The sequence below is a fragment of the Chaetodon auriga genome, chromosome 15 (genome assembly GCF_051107435.1).
Source record: "Chaetodon auriga isolate fChaAug3 chromosome 15, fChaAug3.hap1, whole genome shotgun sequence".
NCBI lineage: Eukaryota > Metazoa > Chordata > Actinopteri > Chaetodontiformes > Chaetodontidae > Chaetodon > Chaetodon auriga.
In genome coordinates this window covers 19,620,101-19,635,240 of record NC_135088.1, presented here as the reverse complement: position 1 = coordinate 19,635,240, position 15,140 = coordinate 19,620,101, and the positions used below count along the sequence as shown (strand labels likewise).

Sequence of the window (15,140 nt, the reverse complement as noted above, 5' to 3'; positions counted from 1 at the left end):
TTCATTAAATGTCTGAGACAGTTACTTTAAGGCTTAGCTGTTATGGAAATAAGTGATTGTCATTTTGCGACATGGAACAAGTCAAACGTCATTCAAATGTTGATCTTTATTCAGATCAGGATCTCAATGGATAAAAACAACACAGTGAAATGATTTTCGTACATAATAAAATAGATGTTTCTCCCAGTCTTTGGTTTTTACAAAAAAAAACAAGGCTCTATAGAAAAATAATTTATGTGTAAATCAATCTCACGAGCTCGGTTGCATCCTTTTTATCATTTGTGAAAAAACAGTCACCAGAAGCGGAAAGCAAAAGGCAAACACTTCATCCATCACATAAACTGATTCTGTGGTCCATCTTCAGCGCCTGCATGCAGGCTGGTCATGTCTGGACCATGTGACGTCGCTGTGCACCTAAAAAGCCTTTACAGCAAGCTAGCTGTCAGCCCTCCAATCTCACATTATAACCCATTCAAGCTCAAAGATGCATCAAAAGCAGAATTCAGCAAGCACCCCTGAGCAGAGTATGCAGCTGCTTACCTCTACACATTTATGGTTACATATCCAAAGAGCCGCTTCCACAAATTTAGAAACACTGGACAAGAAAGGGTTCATGTGTTGCATGTTTGTTCAAAAGTACGATCGAGGAAAAAGCTGTTTAAAATACTTCTTTATAGATGTCTCTGTTTCGGTATTTACATGTGGAAGAAACAGTGGAAGTAGACCAATTTGCTGCCCCATGAGGAAAGTTTATATTAAGATTAAAGGTGAGGAAAATCAACACAACAGGAAACAACTTAAAGCAGAAGAATCAAAACAGGGACATGAAAGTTATCAACTTCCTGTTGTCTGTGAGGTCACAAGTAGGTATGTGCTAGTAAATGAGCCAGAAACACGCCTACACAAGGTGCAAGTTGTGTGTCCTCACTGACCTCTGCCCACAGGGGTCACAGCCCTTAGCTGATTCATGAAACAGTGTCTACAACATTACTAGTCAGTGGGGTTTGAGAGCCATAGATAAATCACATATTGAATACAAGCGAATACCAATGTCCCGCACCCAAAGGCACCCCACCTGTGCCTCATCAATCAATAAATCTGCAGGTGTGGAGATGTCGCTCCGTCCCTCCATTTGTAGACCTTCTCTGTGATCACGGTGCGGCAGAGAGGGCAGCTCTTCTCCCGGTTGAACCACAGAGCGATGCATTCGTCACAAAATATGTGCTGCACAGCAGAAAAGCATCAGCATGTCATGTCGTGTGCATTTTACATGAATGATCAGATCTACACAAAAGACGTACTTCAATTCATTTAGGAAAACATTAGGGCTTAGATGAGTATAATTTAAAGAAAAAACACGGCTTATTATTTGATTAGCACAGAAGAGAGAAGGGCTGTGAATAAAGGGAAAACTGCAGGTGTGAAAATGTCTGAAAATTCTGATTTCGGTTTTTAATTTTCATAATATTGCAGGTTTTCTCTCTTAAGTAATGCTGCTCCTGCTCAGTGAATAGAAAGTTGTGATCTAAAGTGCAGGATTTCCACAACTACTATAAATTGTAATAACGTTTGAGACCATAATTGAAGAGGAGGGATGAGTGAGACAGATGCCTGACCAGTGGTTTGACAGGCCCTGCACACTGCTGTGTTTGTACCTGACAGAGTAGAGCCCGAGGCTCCCTGTACTCCCCCTGACAGATGGGACAGACATCTCCAGCCTCGCTGCACTGACTCCTAGTGGCTGCTGAGCCTGTGTGCTGAGAAACAAACAAAAGAAACACCTCAACACAGCTGGTTACTGATTGCGAACATTTAATATTTAACAGTAGTTGTTTAGCACTGACCTCGCCCTTTAGAAATATCCTCACAGTTTTCAGTAAAGATGTCCACTGTCCATACAATCCTAAAAGCTGAGAGAGAGAAAAAGAAACAAATAAGTAACTTCAACTTTAGTTTTTCAACATTAAAGCAGCAAAGATCTCTTGCTGGACAATTTGAGTGATCTCACCTTCAGTATGAGGTAGAGCAAAGCCAGCACGACCCCCAGTGTGAGCCCAGGGGTGCCGTCAGCCTCCTGGTAGGTGACCAGGTAGCGGAACCACAGTGAAATAGGAGCCATGGCCTGGTGGACCTGACCCAGCTCCTCGGTCAGCATCAACCACCGCCCCTGGAGACACAAACACACGGAATAAGAGGTACTGAAGCAGCACTGCCCAGACAGAGCATCAGCGTGAATTTTTTATATATATATAATTTATTTCTTTTTGTTTCTTTAACCAACAATCAAAAGAAGAAATCCACCAGTCTCACCTGGGTTCTGTAGGTCACCAGTGAAGATGGCAGCAGCAGAATAAGGCACTTAATCCCCATAAAGAGGAACTTAATTATGAAGTTGGTGATGCCGACGGCCCATAGAACCTCCCAGAAACCCAGCGGCTCAATGGTTGGACTGAGGAATATGAGGCTGGAAGGAGGTTTACATTCAGGTTAAGTGGCACGTTCATCTTTGCACTGTCCACTGCATTCCAGGCTTAGCTGTTTACTAAACTGCAGTACAGGTGGGCAATGTAAACATATGCTTGACTTTCAGGGTAACTAATATCAGATAATGCATTCACTCTCACCAATAGTAAAGTGTCTCAGTGAGAAAGGTGTAGTAAAGCAGGAGGGTGGAAGAGATCAGGAACAGTAGCAGCCATGCACACTGCAGCTTTGAGTGACGGTCCTGAGGAAGCACACAAGCAAAAACACGGTTTAGGAATCGAACAACGATGAAACGCACAGGGAATCAACAAATGTGTGTTTGTGTTCTTAACTTACCTGACGAAAGACTTGAGTTTGAATGCTTTTATTCACATATAGAAAAGTTGTGAAGAGGCCAACGCCAACTGCTAGACCTGATAAAAGAAGAGAAAGAGGATGATAAGTCGTTTTTTTCCTTCCCACTTGCACTAATGCGGTCTGCTCACCTCTTACTCACCAAGAGCATGTTGGATGACCAGTTTAGCACACAGTAGGACGAGGAAAGGAAGGCTCTTTTGGAGCCAGCGAAAGAGACAGCGAAGCTCAGACAAGGAGGTGCTGGGTTCTCCAGAGTCCAGATCAGAGTCAGCTGGGTCAAGTTCAGGCTCTGAAGTGGAGTGGTGCTGCGCCCGATTATGTCCGTGTGCCTGAGAATGGGAGTGGCTGTGGGAGTTGACCCTGCATCTTCTGGACGAGGCGCCTCCACTAGACTCCGTAGCCCCGCTGGTCATGGGTACCCGCACCTCACTGTTCTCAGGGTTGGCAGCCGCAGCACCGGGTGCTGGTGTCCTGGTGAGAAGCTCTGGTTGCAGAGTTAGGGATAAACCATTTCCTGCATGAGCACCCCGCTCACTTGAATTAGGCTGCATTACAGTAGGAGACTCCCTCAGTTTCAGTGCTCTTCTGGAATCACTCCTTTGACATGAAAGACAAACCTTTGTAGCCTCAGTCACAATGTGTCCAGCATCAACTGTGATTACAGCTCATAGTTAAAGGGAAGTGTACAGGTGTCACATAATATAACATGCAGAAACTGCATCCAGTACTTTTCAATGCATTGTCATTGCACTTCACATTCATCTTTAAAAAAAGAGCCTCTGTAAGGTAATGTTGCGACCACAGGGATGTGAATTTATCAAAACATTAACTAGTAGAGTATTTCAAAGCTGACCAATGAAGGCGGTAACACGTCGAGGTGGTTTCAGACAGACATAGATATCAGGTTAGTTTCAGTTTTGTTTGCTTACTTGACCTGACAGTCGGTATTGCTGATGTTAAACTATCTCGACTCACCCTGAACGCCTCACGCTGGCTATAAGTCTTGTCTTTGACAGCTAGTTAACGTTAGCTGAAGTGTACGTCGGCCACACCGTCATTTTCAGGCAATAAACTCAAAATGTAAAAACAGACAGTTACAGAACAGGCAGTTGACCGTTTCCTACACAGCGAACTGGGACGTCGTTAGCATTAGCAGCTAACAGATGTTTTCAATCAGACCAGACTGGCGGTAAACTCTTCGGCTCACCTGTCATTCTGCACCCGGAGTTTCATGGCAAGCGAGTGGTCCCCATCTGATACAAGGTCCAAGTCGCCAAACGAAATAAAAGCAAAAATAAACCAAAAATAAAACTAAAGATTATATCTTTCAGGCTAAGCCATAAGCTGGCCGTTCAGACATCTTGACGTTGTTTACGACAGCAGACGTCGCAAACTTCTTCTGTTGCATTTTTACGGCGTGTCGGAAGTAGAAAATGCTGCAATGCCGCCACCTACTGGGCTTGTTTTCAAATGACACGCAACACAATGATTAACGAAAATTACTCCGATTTAAACACAAGCATAGCATTGGTATATGTGTCACTGCTGGCTGTAGTAGCACTAATATTGTTTTATTGCTACCCACCACCATAATCCTGTTCACCTCCATACACACGCAGGTAATTACTACCACAGTGAGCTGAGTTACCATATGTGAGCATTCAGATGAATACCAAAATGTGACGTGTTCATCAGATATCAACCCCAAGCGTTGACATCTGCAAATGGCTTCATATGTTCTTGTGGGCTGGGAGGCTGAGTAGTGAGTCTGTCATTGAACCACAGGATTCCTACAACCAGGGTTGTTACTATCTGTGCCCCTGTTAGCCATTCAGTATCTACTAGCTGTCTTTGTGGCTGTTTCTCTTCGATTTATTTGTGTTAGACTCTGAGAACCTCAGCTCGCAGGTCATCACCTGCCCACGTGGCAGCAGAACCCTCTCTTTCATGTGCTGGTGACCTGTCCTTCCCTGGAGCCACCTGCACCTCTGACTTATTGTCACAAGAGGAAAATTGAAAAAAAGGTTCAGAACTACAGAACTACTTGCTGGAAAAAGAAATCTGTAAAAGGTGAGAATGACCACTCTAGATTGAGCCACAATCATGTTTACTCACTGCTGTTTTTGTTCATGCTGTATTTATTTAGGAGATCAATAACTCACAGCAGCACTGTGCAGTGGTGCTGGGTACTTGAAATACTTTATGTATGGTATGGTATTATATTATGTATATCATTCTGAAATGAGCCATTCTGCAGAATGAGCACTTTTACTGTAGATAGTTTGATCAGACTACACTTTGATGCTAATTCTGATGTACTGTAGTACATGATGTACTGCTGATTAATGCAGGACTTTTAACAGAGCGATTCTTCGTTGTTCGTTTTATCAAAATAAAACCTGTGAGTCCTTCTTCCACCAATGATACCAGTATTTTCCATGCTCATGTCACGCTTTGGTTACGCTAAATCTGTGCAACGTCAGAGCTGTCACAGCTTGTCATTTGTCATGTTTGATTGGTTTCCAGCCTGAGGAGGGCGGGACTTAGGCCAGCTACAGGTGTAAGGAGGCGGGACGTACCACGTGGAGCGCGCTTCAGAAAGACAGTGGATGAGGAGCCTCACCCCTGAAGTGTGTTTGTTTTGTCTCTGACTGCGTCTGTTTGTTGAAGTATGATGACCAGACACCGACCCCAAGCTCAGTGCAGGGTTGATAAAACAAGAAGACCTGGGTGGCCAATGGCTGGAAGCTAGCCGAGCTCACCTGAGTTTCAGGTAAGGTCTGCACCCTGTTCCTGTTGAGTCGCGACCAAAGCATTCAGATTCTGTTGTGTCTTATTTGTAACTCGCACGGCTTTAACGCCATAATGAAATCCCCCAGACCTAAAACAAATAATCCCCTCAGCATTACGTGCAGGGACACCAGAGAGTCCCTCTGCACTCTGCAGTGAGTAACACGAGGCCACAGCAGCCCGTATGAGTCCACACTCCTCAAAACAACTGAGAACAGGTGTGTGAAAGCGCGCTGCCTTTACAAAATCAACAGAGTTGACATCTGTCCACATTCAGTGTCAGTGATAATGTCACAGCGGGAAAAGCACAGATGTAAACGTTAAAAAGAATGATGGCTGAATTCCATTTCGCTTCTTCAGTTTGACGGTCCTGTGCTCATAAATACAACGGCTCATCCTATTGAATAATTAAAAAAAAAAATGCACAAAATATGATTAATGATGAGAGTTTTTCTCCTGATAACTATTTGATGATTAGGTATCTACTTCCATATTTTTCTTCTTCTGTTTTCTTTTATTGCTCTACTCTACTACTATTACTACTACTGTATTCTTTCTATGCATTTGGTGCTGATATTTTTGCTTATATGACTCACTATGTGTGTGTATTATTGTTACTGACTCGCAGCAGAGAGACTTTGGTCATGAAGCCTGATGCGACCGTACAGTTCTGTGGTTTAACAGTTCATCATCCTGACTGTGCTTTGAAGTTGTTATGGCTGATACAGACTGCGGATGTGTAATGTGAAATGTTGAACGGCTGAATGATGCATCGCTTTAAGTGTCGCTGCTGCAAAGAATTGTGGGATGGCATTATCTCATTCCCTTCTGTTAAAGGGTGGCCCAGTGTATCCTATGCTAAGAAAGGAAGCACTGAAGCACCTTCCCTCAGCATTTACAGAATTCAAACAGCTCTTATCTCGGCTGCTACTCAGATTCTCCCGGGCCAATTCAGCCCCAGCGCTGGTATTGTATACACACTGTCACACTGCCATGGCTTACTGGGACATTTGAATGGAACCACTAAAAATGTCCGCTGTGATTAAAAGCCCATTGTGTGTATTACTACTCATACTACCTCTGTTGCCCTGCAGTGATACTACTGTTCTCACTACTACCACAAACAGTAACTTAACACAGCTGAAAACGTAAATAGTCGGCCTCATTTTGTTACTTGCCTTTGTTTAGGACACAGTCAAGTAATATATCTCCACTAGGGCATTCTATGAGGATACAGTCATTTTCCTTGCTGTGCATGTTTCAATTGTCAGTTGTCAGTCAAAATTCCTATACACTGTATGGCTGAGCAGCTCGGGTTTCGTTTTGATGTAGGGCTGGTTTTCATGGTTGGTGCTCAGACCCTTCACTGTGGGATGCAGTGGAATTTTGTAAATAATATTGTCCACAAACTGTCTGAGTTTGGTGTGGAAGAACTTGATTGGCCTGCACACAATCCCAGTCTCAATCCAATCCACCATCAGATGAAGAGGGATGCCACCTGTGAGCCAGGCCTTATTACTCAACATCACTGGCTGACCGGGAGCAAAAATTCAAGGGCAAAATGGAAGCAGCAGAGGCAGAGATGTCGTGACTTTTAGTGTCTGAAATAGCTTCGCACCAGAAACACTGCATCCTACAACTCCCACAATGCAACGAAATGATCATTTTTGCCATAACGTTAGCAGTCTCCAAGCCCAAGTCAACATGATAGACTTGATACAGACTTGATGAAAGACAGCAGGCATTATGCAGCTTTTCTTTCATAGGTTGAGACCTCATGCTGAGTGAACTCATCTTTATGTGCAGAATGGGTGAGGGCCACTTTAACGGCTTTGGAATGCGATGTTCAGCATTCGCATATGGGTGTAATGTTCCGGCGTACACATACTTCTGGCCCTGCAGTGTTTATGATTACTCTGAACGTTGCATGACAGATATTTGTACTACGCACACTAAAATGTTCCAACTGGTCGAACAGTAGTGAGCATTGATATTTATTATGCATACAGTAGATTAAGGTGAATATGTATGAGCCACATTTCCACTGCCTTCTCCCTGAATTGCATAACTTAATTTGAAGAGTTGGTTTGATTAGTTGGTCTGATTGCATTCGTGAGATGAATTGGAGTTGGAGGAATATGAAGTGATGAGGCTGTGTGATTCTCTTCCTGCAGTCAGGCAGAGCCAGCCAACAAACTTCCAGTATGAGCATGTAGTCTTCCTCTATTGCCTGGTGCTTCTGGGCCCCTGGCCAGCCATCTGGTTTTTCTTTTTTTTCATCCAACAGGCAAGCCTGCCTGCCTGCCTGCCTGCCTGCCTGCCTGCCTGCTTGTGCTCACCTGCAGCGTAAGGCAGCTGATATGATCTCCCACAGTTTAATAAATTGAGAGAATCAAAGCAGAAGAGGAGGAAACTGCTATTGAACTTACCATCATCTCCTCTGTGAGCAGCTGTGTTCAGTGAATTATACTGCGCATTTACAGCCCCTTCAGTTCACCCAGTGGGATTTTACTTCAAGTAACAAAGGAACCTCTAAAAGCCAGGGTGTGTAGAAACAAGATTCATCATGTCATCGAGAAGAACCGTTACGTTTCCTCATTGTCATTGCAGCAGGTCTGAACCATGAGAGCGCTCTGCAGTGCTACTGGTGTGTTCACAAACCAGTCTCACTGACGCTCCTGTCTCAGATGGACAGTGACAGAAGACGCACTCAAACGTTTAATTAATTAAACCAAAACCACAATATAAAAATACCCCATTACAAGTAAAAGTCCTGCTTTCAAAATTCTATTTGATTAAAAATATACAAGTATTATCAGTAAAATGTACTTTAATCAGAAGTATGTGACACACATTAGAGTACGTTATTAGACTAATGCAACAATGTGTTAGTAGCATCTTACTGTTGTAGCTGATCGTGATGTAGCTAGTTGATCTACTTCAGATAAAGTTTGTATTGGTCCAGTGGTTCCTCACCTGGAGTTCAGGCCCCTTCCTGTGTGTCACAAGAGAGATCTCATAGGAACGACGAAAAACAAATATTTCACTTTTTAGAACTTTTCTCTAATTGTTGCCCCTTTCTTGAGATTGTGCGTCATTTTACTTCTTCGGGTCTTGAACAATCTGTTGGTTTTTTTTTTAATGATAAATTTTACTCTGAAAATAGCAAACAATTATAGCTGTCAGATGAATGTATTGGAGTTGCAGTATTTCCCTCTGAACTGTGGTGGAGTCAAAGTATAAAGTAACATTAAATGGATACACTCAAGTACTATTTTGATGTACTTGTAATTTACTTAAGTACGGTCCTTGTGTAAATGTACTAACCACCACTGCGACTGGGACAATGTAAACCTCATCCAAAGAGCCTCTCACAGCCATGGCTGCATTCTTTTTTGCATGGCTTCCCTCAGTGGTTTTTCAAGTCCTCTTCCACTCAAAAAAATGTTTTTCTGCCTGTTCCTATATTTGAACGATTGAGTTTGACTGTGCAGAACGATGTATGTGCAGATTGTGACACTATAAGACTGTTTCTCTGTCCTCATTGAAAATCCAGTTTTCAAGAGGTGGAGCTGCAGGCATGATTTGTGACCTCACACATAGTTTTGATCAAATTCTGGGTCAATATTCAGCACATAAGGTCGAGGGGTCGTCCGCTCATCAGATGGTCGGTGGTTCAGTCCCTGGCCTCGGCAGTCTACATGTCGAAGTATCCTTAGACAAGATACTGATCTCCAAATTGGTCCTGATGCTGTGCCATTGGTGTGTGAGTGTGTGTGAATGGTTAAAAGCTTTTAATGAGTATGTGGCCTGCCCAGCATTGTATGAATGTGTGTGTGAATGGGTGAATGCAATGTGCTGTAAAAGTGCTTTAAGTGCTCATCAGACTAGAAAAGTGCCATATAAATACAGTGCATTTACCATTTACCATGAGGAAACCTGAAGCCTCCGAGGCACAAACACTGAGAGTGGACTCTTCAGTCAAGACCTCTGCTGTGAAGTAGTTTAACTTTTGAAATGAAACGTGTTTGTATAATCATAGATTAGGATTTTTTAATGAAGCTGAAGTAGATGTAATTTTAAGGATTTTAGCGAGATAATGGAACTTTTTTGTGGAAAAATCATATCAGAAGCACATTATTGTTCAAATTGCAGTGTTTTACGTACATTTTAAAATACATCTGGAGTGGATCTTTAAATTTCACATATTTTGTAATATTTATAATAATGCCACCAGGTGGGCTTGTGAGTAACACTGGGAGTTCAGCCACAGCGGCTGACAGATGATTTCAAATCAGTTCAATCTGTACGCCTCCACATCTTGAGAAATTTCAACTTAAATCGTCTCATGATACCAACATTGAAACATCACCTATAAATCATACGATATGACCAGTACCGTGTTGCAGAACAGGATCTGAGCCTCTCTTGAAGATTTTTAACTGTCGTCCTCGGAGCTGTTTCTGTTAAAGAGGTTTGGTTTTCTCTAATGTCTGCCTTGGCGTTGCCCAGACACTGTATGAGCACGGAGTCAAGCCATTGTGGTGAAAGGAGGTTAATGTACTACGTCCGTGAGAGCTGTTCCCCAGCTCTATCCCGCGCCCTGTAATTGTGTTATTGCGCTATAGAATTGTCAGTGGAGTTGTACTGCCCCAGTCAAGACATCGGAGCCAAGTCTGTGGAGGGAGGTTAACTTGACATATAAATTGCTATCTGCCAAGATGAATGGAGCTCACCAGAGAGCAGATGAGGAGAGCAATGACCTGACATTGCTTCTGACAGACTCCGTATATCCCCTGTCATCTTTCTGCCTTCCTTTCTCTGTACACGGTGCCAGCTGCTGCTGCCTCTGATGTCTTACTGGAGCTGCCAAAGATTCAGTGGTAGCGCTCTCCTGTCTTATATACATGGAAGTGTGCCTATGCGTGCGCGCGCACATGCATGCAGACACATCAGAGTAATTCACTTTTTACATCTGCCAGTCCGCTTCACAGTTTCTAATTAGGACATTTGTGCCATCAAATAACAATTCAGAATGTGAGTGCATGTTGAATTGCTTTGTATAGTAATTTCCACTGCAGCTAAGAGATCCATAAAGTGTCTCAAAATGATAATACTGTGAACCTGTTGATGTTATCCATCATAAGATTTCTGATAGCACAAGCGAGTTTAGTTATTGCACTGGGTTTATGGCTGCAGCTTGTGGAATACCTGTTGCTTTTATGCGCTGATGACTCAGTAATATGTCGACAGTTGAGATGAAGGATTTGATCACTAGCTGTGTCTTGTTTGTGATTTATGCTGCAGTTTGTGCTTCCATACCCTTAAATGCCATCTAGAAGACTTGTGTTTGCAGTATTTGGGGGATGGGAGAGGATTGGTTGGCCTTCTACATCACATTCATAGCAGTTGGAGACCCTCCAGTTTGCTGAGTCAGAATCCATCGAGGGACTTGGGTTATTACTGTCTAGAAGTGGCGAAAAGGCTCATAGAGAATCACTTGACATTTAAGCATTACAGATGAAATAGATGAGGTGAAAGGCTATAATATGTCTGGAACTTTAATGCTTTGACACATTTGACAAAATAGCAGATGTGTCACACATGCAACGATGCACGGTCTGCTTTGCAAAGAGACACATACAGTATCACCCCTCCACAGGGTTGTCCACATTATGTCAATGTGGAAGAATTTCTGTTCCGACAATGAATGTGGGAGGTACAGTTCTCTCCTCTGCAGCCTTGATTTATGCCTCTTTGTCCCCAGAGGAGTCTGCAGTCTGTCTGGTGCTTGTGTGAGTCTGTGTGTGTGTGTGTGTGTGTGTGTGTGTGTGTGTGTGTGTGTGTGTGTATGTGTGTGTGTGTGCGCGTGCGTGCGTGCGTGCGTGCGTGCGTGCGTGCGTGTCCTGGTCTAGAAATCAAATGTGTCACACCAGGGTTTGGTGGATTTCTTAAGCAATAGAATTTATAGAGTTTCTAACATTATATTGGTCTCTGAGACAAATACATTTAAGGTAATATGACTAGGTGGTATTTTCTGTTTGGACGCAGTCAACAAGTCATAATCTCAGCCCTGCCACAGTGCCACTTTTATATGTGCTATGTATAACAGAGTTCACCCTCCTCTGAGGCAGACAGGCCTCTTTAGGATGGTGAAAGTGATCTGAGATTATATAACTGGGTCCTCCACAGACAAACATTTCTTTTCATTGGCTTTAGATTCTATTTCTTTATGACATTCAGCATCTGCCACTACTTTACTGCCTATCCGAGTACATCTGGATCATCTTCACAAACATGAAATGTACATCACATGACAAGGATGCCCTCCCATAAATCAACCAACCAGTGGGGGTGAGATTGTTATTTGACTGATTATCATTCATTCATTTCCAATGTAAAGGCAATGATGGATGCAATCATAGTGTCCTTTTTAAAGGTAAGGTTCACATGATTTCAGGTCTGTCTTAAAGCAAAGCCGACATGCCCACGTTAAATGGGTTGTTGGTTGCTGAATTCTGTGTGAAATGTTGTGCTTCTGTGGGCAGTTTCCTGGCTGAGCCGCACCAGATGGATAGTAACACAAAGAGGGAACGTGATACTAAAAAGAGTGCGACTTGGCGGATTCCCACTTGATTTGTCCGACTCAGGCTGCCTAAGCCTGATATTAGCTCCAGCTGAGCTTTGGAATGTACTTGTACTCACAAAGAGTACAGTGGTCTCATTTGAGCAGATGAGCAGGACAATTACAGCAAACAAACACTCTTTCAATGTACATGCAGCCATGAGAAAAATGTGAACCAATCCTTTACATATACAGTGACTCAAAGTGCTTTCTACACATCTCAACCCATTTAAAACAGACGCTAGAAAAACTATTTTGCCTTACTGTTTTACTCAGTAATTAAAGAGCAGGACTGTATATTGATCGTACGGTATAGTCCATTCTGTTAAGATGACCCCAGACTTGACTGTTCATATTCAGCACTATGTGGTAGCTCCTCACTACTCGCATAAAGGGATTTTTATGGCATTCCACACAGACATAAAAGACAGTGTCACTGTGTGCAGTGGCATCAAATATTACCTCAGGCCTTCCACTTATAATGTATGCATCATAAAGACAAAACTGCAGAGCATCAAAGACACTGAAGGACAGAATTTTTCCTTCACGCCAGGTCGTTGTTGATCACCGTGTTCCTTAATATCCAGCAGGTGGCGCTGCATGATAAGTGATGAAAGGAGGGTTAACCTGAGCACAGATGAATTATTCTTTCAGCAGCACATAGTAATAATACACAGCTCCTACTGCTACTGAGTGATGACTTTAAATGATTAATACATTTTTAAGACTGCTCGTTTAAACTCAACAATAGCTAGACTCATTTAGGCCCACACTGTGATGTATTATACACGCGGGACGCAAACACAGGTGTTTCTGCTTATAATTGGCTGTCCTTTAATAAGCCATCACAAATCATCTTAATTTACTGGTTTGCTGAACAAATGAAGTGCATAAATCCATATGAGCTCCAGATCGACGCGCGGAGCAGATGGATGTAGTGCTGTGCTCTTCGCACGTCCTCGCTGCACACCAGTGGCCACCAAGGCGAAAAGAATTGTTCCACAGTGACCTCCGTGTGCCACTGCTTATTCAGAACATGACCTACCTCGCCAGTCCTCCTCCTCCTCCTCCTCCTCCTCCTCCTCCTCCTCTTCAGGCCACTCACACCAGTGCGTTACAAAGCCTCTGCCATGGCTGCACAGTTGTCGTTCTTTTCTCTTTCATCTTAATAGATGAGCTTCTCCATCCGCCACAGAAAAAAAAAAAAACCCAGCCTTATCGGCCACGACACGGCCTCTCAATTGTCAATCTGATCGATGTGTGCAGCCTGGATCCACGCCATTGTAGCTGTGGAGGCTCCTAGCCACTCACCATGGATACACATCACTGCTCACATCTTGTTGCTGTTGTGGTGTAATTGTTTTGTTAATGCGGCTCAGACTGGGTGTAACACGCTGCCCATTTAAATGTTCACATAGCACCAGTCCGCTTAATGCTCATAAACTGGTACATTTGTTCAGTGTAATCGTGACCAGCGACACAGTGGAGGATTCACCAACAAACAATATACCTTAAGTTTGTAAAGCACACTTTTTTTAAGCTTTTGTACACGTGATAATGAGTGGATAAAATGTATTTTTGTTCTTTATTAGCTGATTATGATGATCTTAAATTGGAGGTGGTCTTTTACCAAGCTCTGTATTTTCTAGTAGCTGAAGCCTTGCTTCCTTACCCACCACCTATGGCTGTCAGAGTGAAGAAACCTGTGGCGTCAGAGTGAACTCAAACATAGGTTAAAAAGCTGTTGCGGTCCTTTAAGAGGCACCATGATGTTTTGTATTGATGGTATGTAATATCTCAGCAGAAGTCCTCCACTTCCACCGCCCTCTCCTCCTCTCCTCCCTGCTAGCTGGAGGCCAAAGCCTGGGCCGCCATGTCAGTCCTAATAAATCCTCAGCTGAGAGTGGCGGCGGCAGCAGCAGGTCTGCATTCTTCAGGAGCCAGCACTTCCCCTAATCTGCCCCGGAGATGGAGCAACAGTTGGCCTGGCTGGTGGGGAGAGGAGCAGGGAGGGGAGGGGAGGCGAGGGGGGCTCCCTGGTGACAGGAGCATGATGTGTTTGTAAAAACACTGGGAATGTTGGAATTGGATACGCTCACTCTCGCTCTCCCTTAAGCGGGCTTGTGTAGAGATGCAGAGGCTGATTTTGGCAGATGTGTTCATTTTCTCCAGCGTCCTGTGCTTAACACAGAGACAACAGAAAGCATTACCTTACCTGCCACACTTGGTTTTTTCCATGATACTCAAGACTTTGATCCCCTCTGTGCGTGTGTGTGGAGAAAGCAAAAGCAAGAAACGAGCGGAAGAAACTCCAAGCGGAGTAGGACTGGACTAGGAAATGCCTTGCAGATGTGTGCAGCACTTGTGTCAGCCAAGAGATTTTTGTTGGTGCTGAGAAGAACATAATTCCATGTTGTAAACGGGTTGAAGGGTTTCACATGCAACATGGAATTGCTGAAATGTATTTGCATCTCTTTAGCAGCGCATCCCATTAGCTGGCTGTGAAGGTGATTAACAGACTCATTGTGTGACAGACCCTGGTCAATAGGCATGGTTTTCTCCAGTTATATAGCTGACACAGCCTGTGCAGTCTTTATAGAGATCAGGCCCCCATGAATGAATTCCTCTCTGCTGGTCTCTTGTTTCAATTGATTGCTTTAATTTGGCCTATAATAAGTAGGATGCCTCCTGCCTGCAATTAGTGCATGAGTATGCGTGTGTGTTGGTGAGTGTGTATACTTGTGGGCTGTGTTTAATTACTGCAGTGGATGGATGCTGTGTGGCCCAGCAGGAGCCTGCAGGAATGGGAGGATTCTCGACTGTACTTGGCATCCACTGACACCTCTACCCACAGTGTATCAGGGCCAGGACTTAACTTAATGCC

At 43.6% G+C, this 15,140-nt stretch overlaps 1 protein-coding gene across 3 annotated transcripts; it reads right to left on the bottom strand.

Annotated features, from left to right (window-relative positions):
- Positions 1-87: 87 nt before the first annotated feature.
- Positions 88-4,226, bottom strand: rnft1 (ring finger protein, transmembrane 1). 3 transcript variants are annotated; one of them, XM_076751404.1, is made up of 9 exons: positions 4,049-4,226; positions 2,981-3,325; positions 2,821-2,897; positions 2,625-2,725; positions 2,311-2,464; positions 2,009-2,167; positions 1,845-1,910; positions 1,656-1,757; positions 88-1,224 (listed from the first exon to the last, which is right to left on the bottom strand). In XM_076751404.1, the coding sequence occupies exons 1-9, from the start codon at positions 4,053-4,055 to the stop codon at positions 1,090-1,092; spliced, it is 1,146 nt and encodes a 381-aa protein (XP_076607519.1). In that variant the 5' UTR covers positions 4,056-4,226; the 3' UTR covers positions 88-1,089. The 3 variants fall into 3 exon arrangements, with proteins under 3 accessions (XP_076607519.1, XP_076607518.1, XP_076607517.1); XM_076751403.1 differs by having other exon boundaries at positions 2,981-3,312; XM_076751402.1 differs by having other exon boundaries at positions 2,981-3,438; positions 4,049-4,216.
- Positions 4,227-15,140: the final 10,914 nt, after the last annotated feature.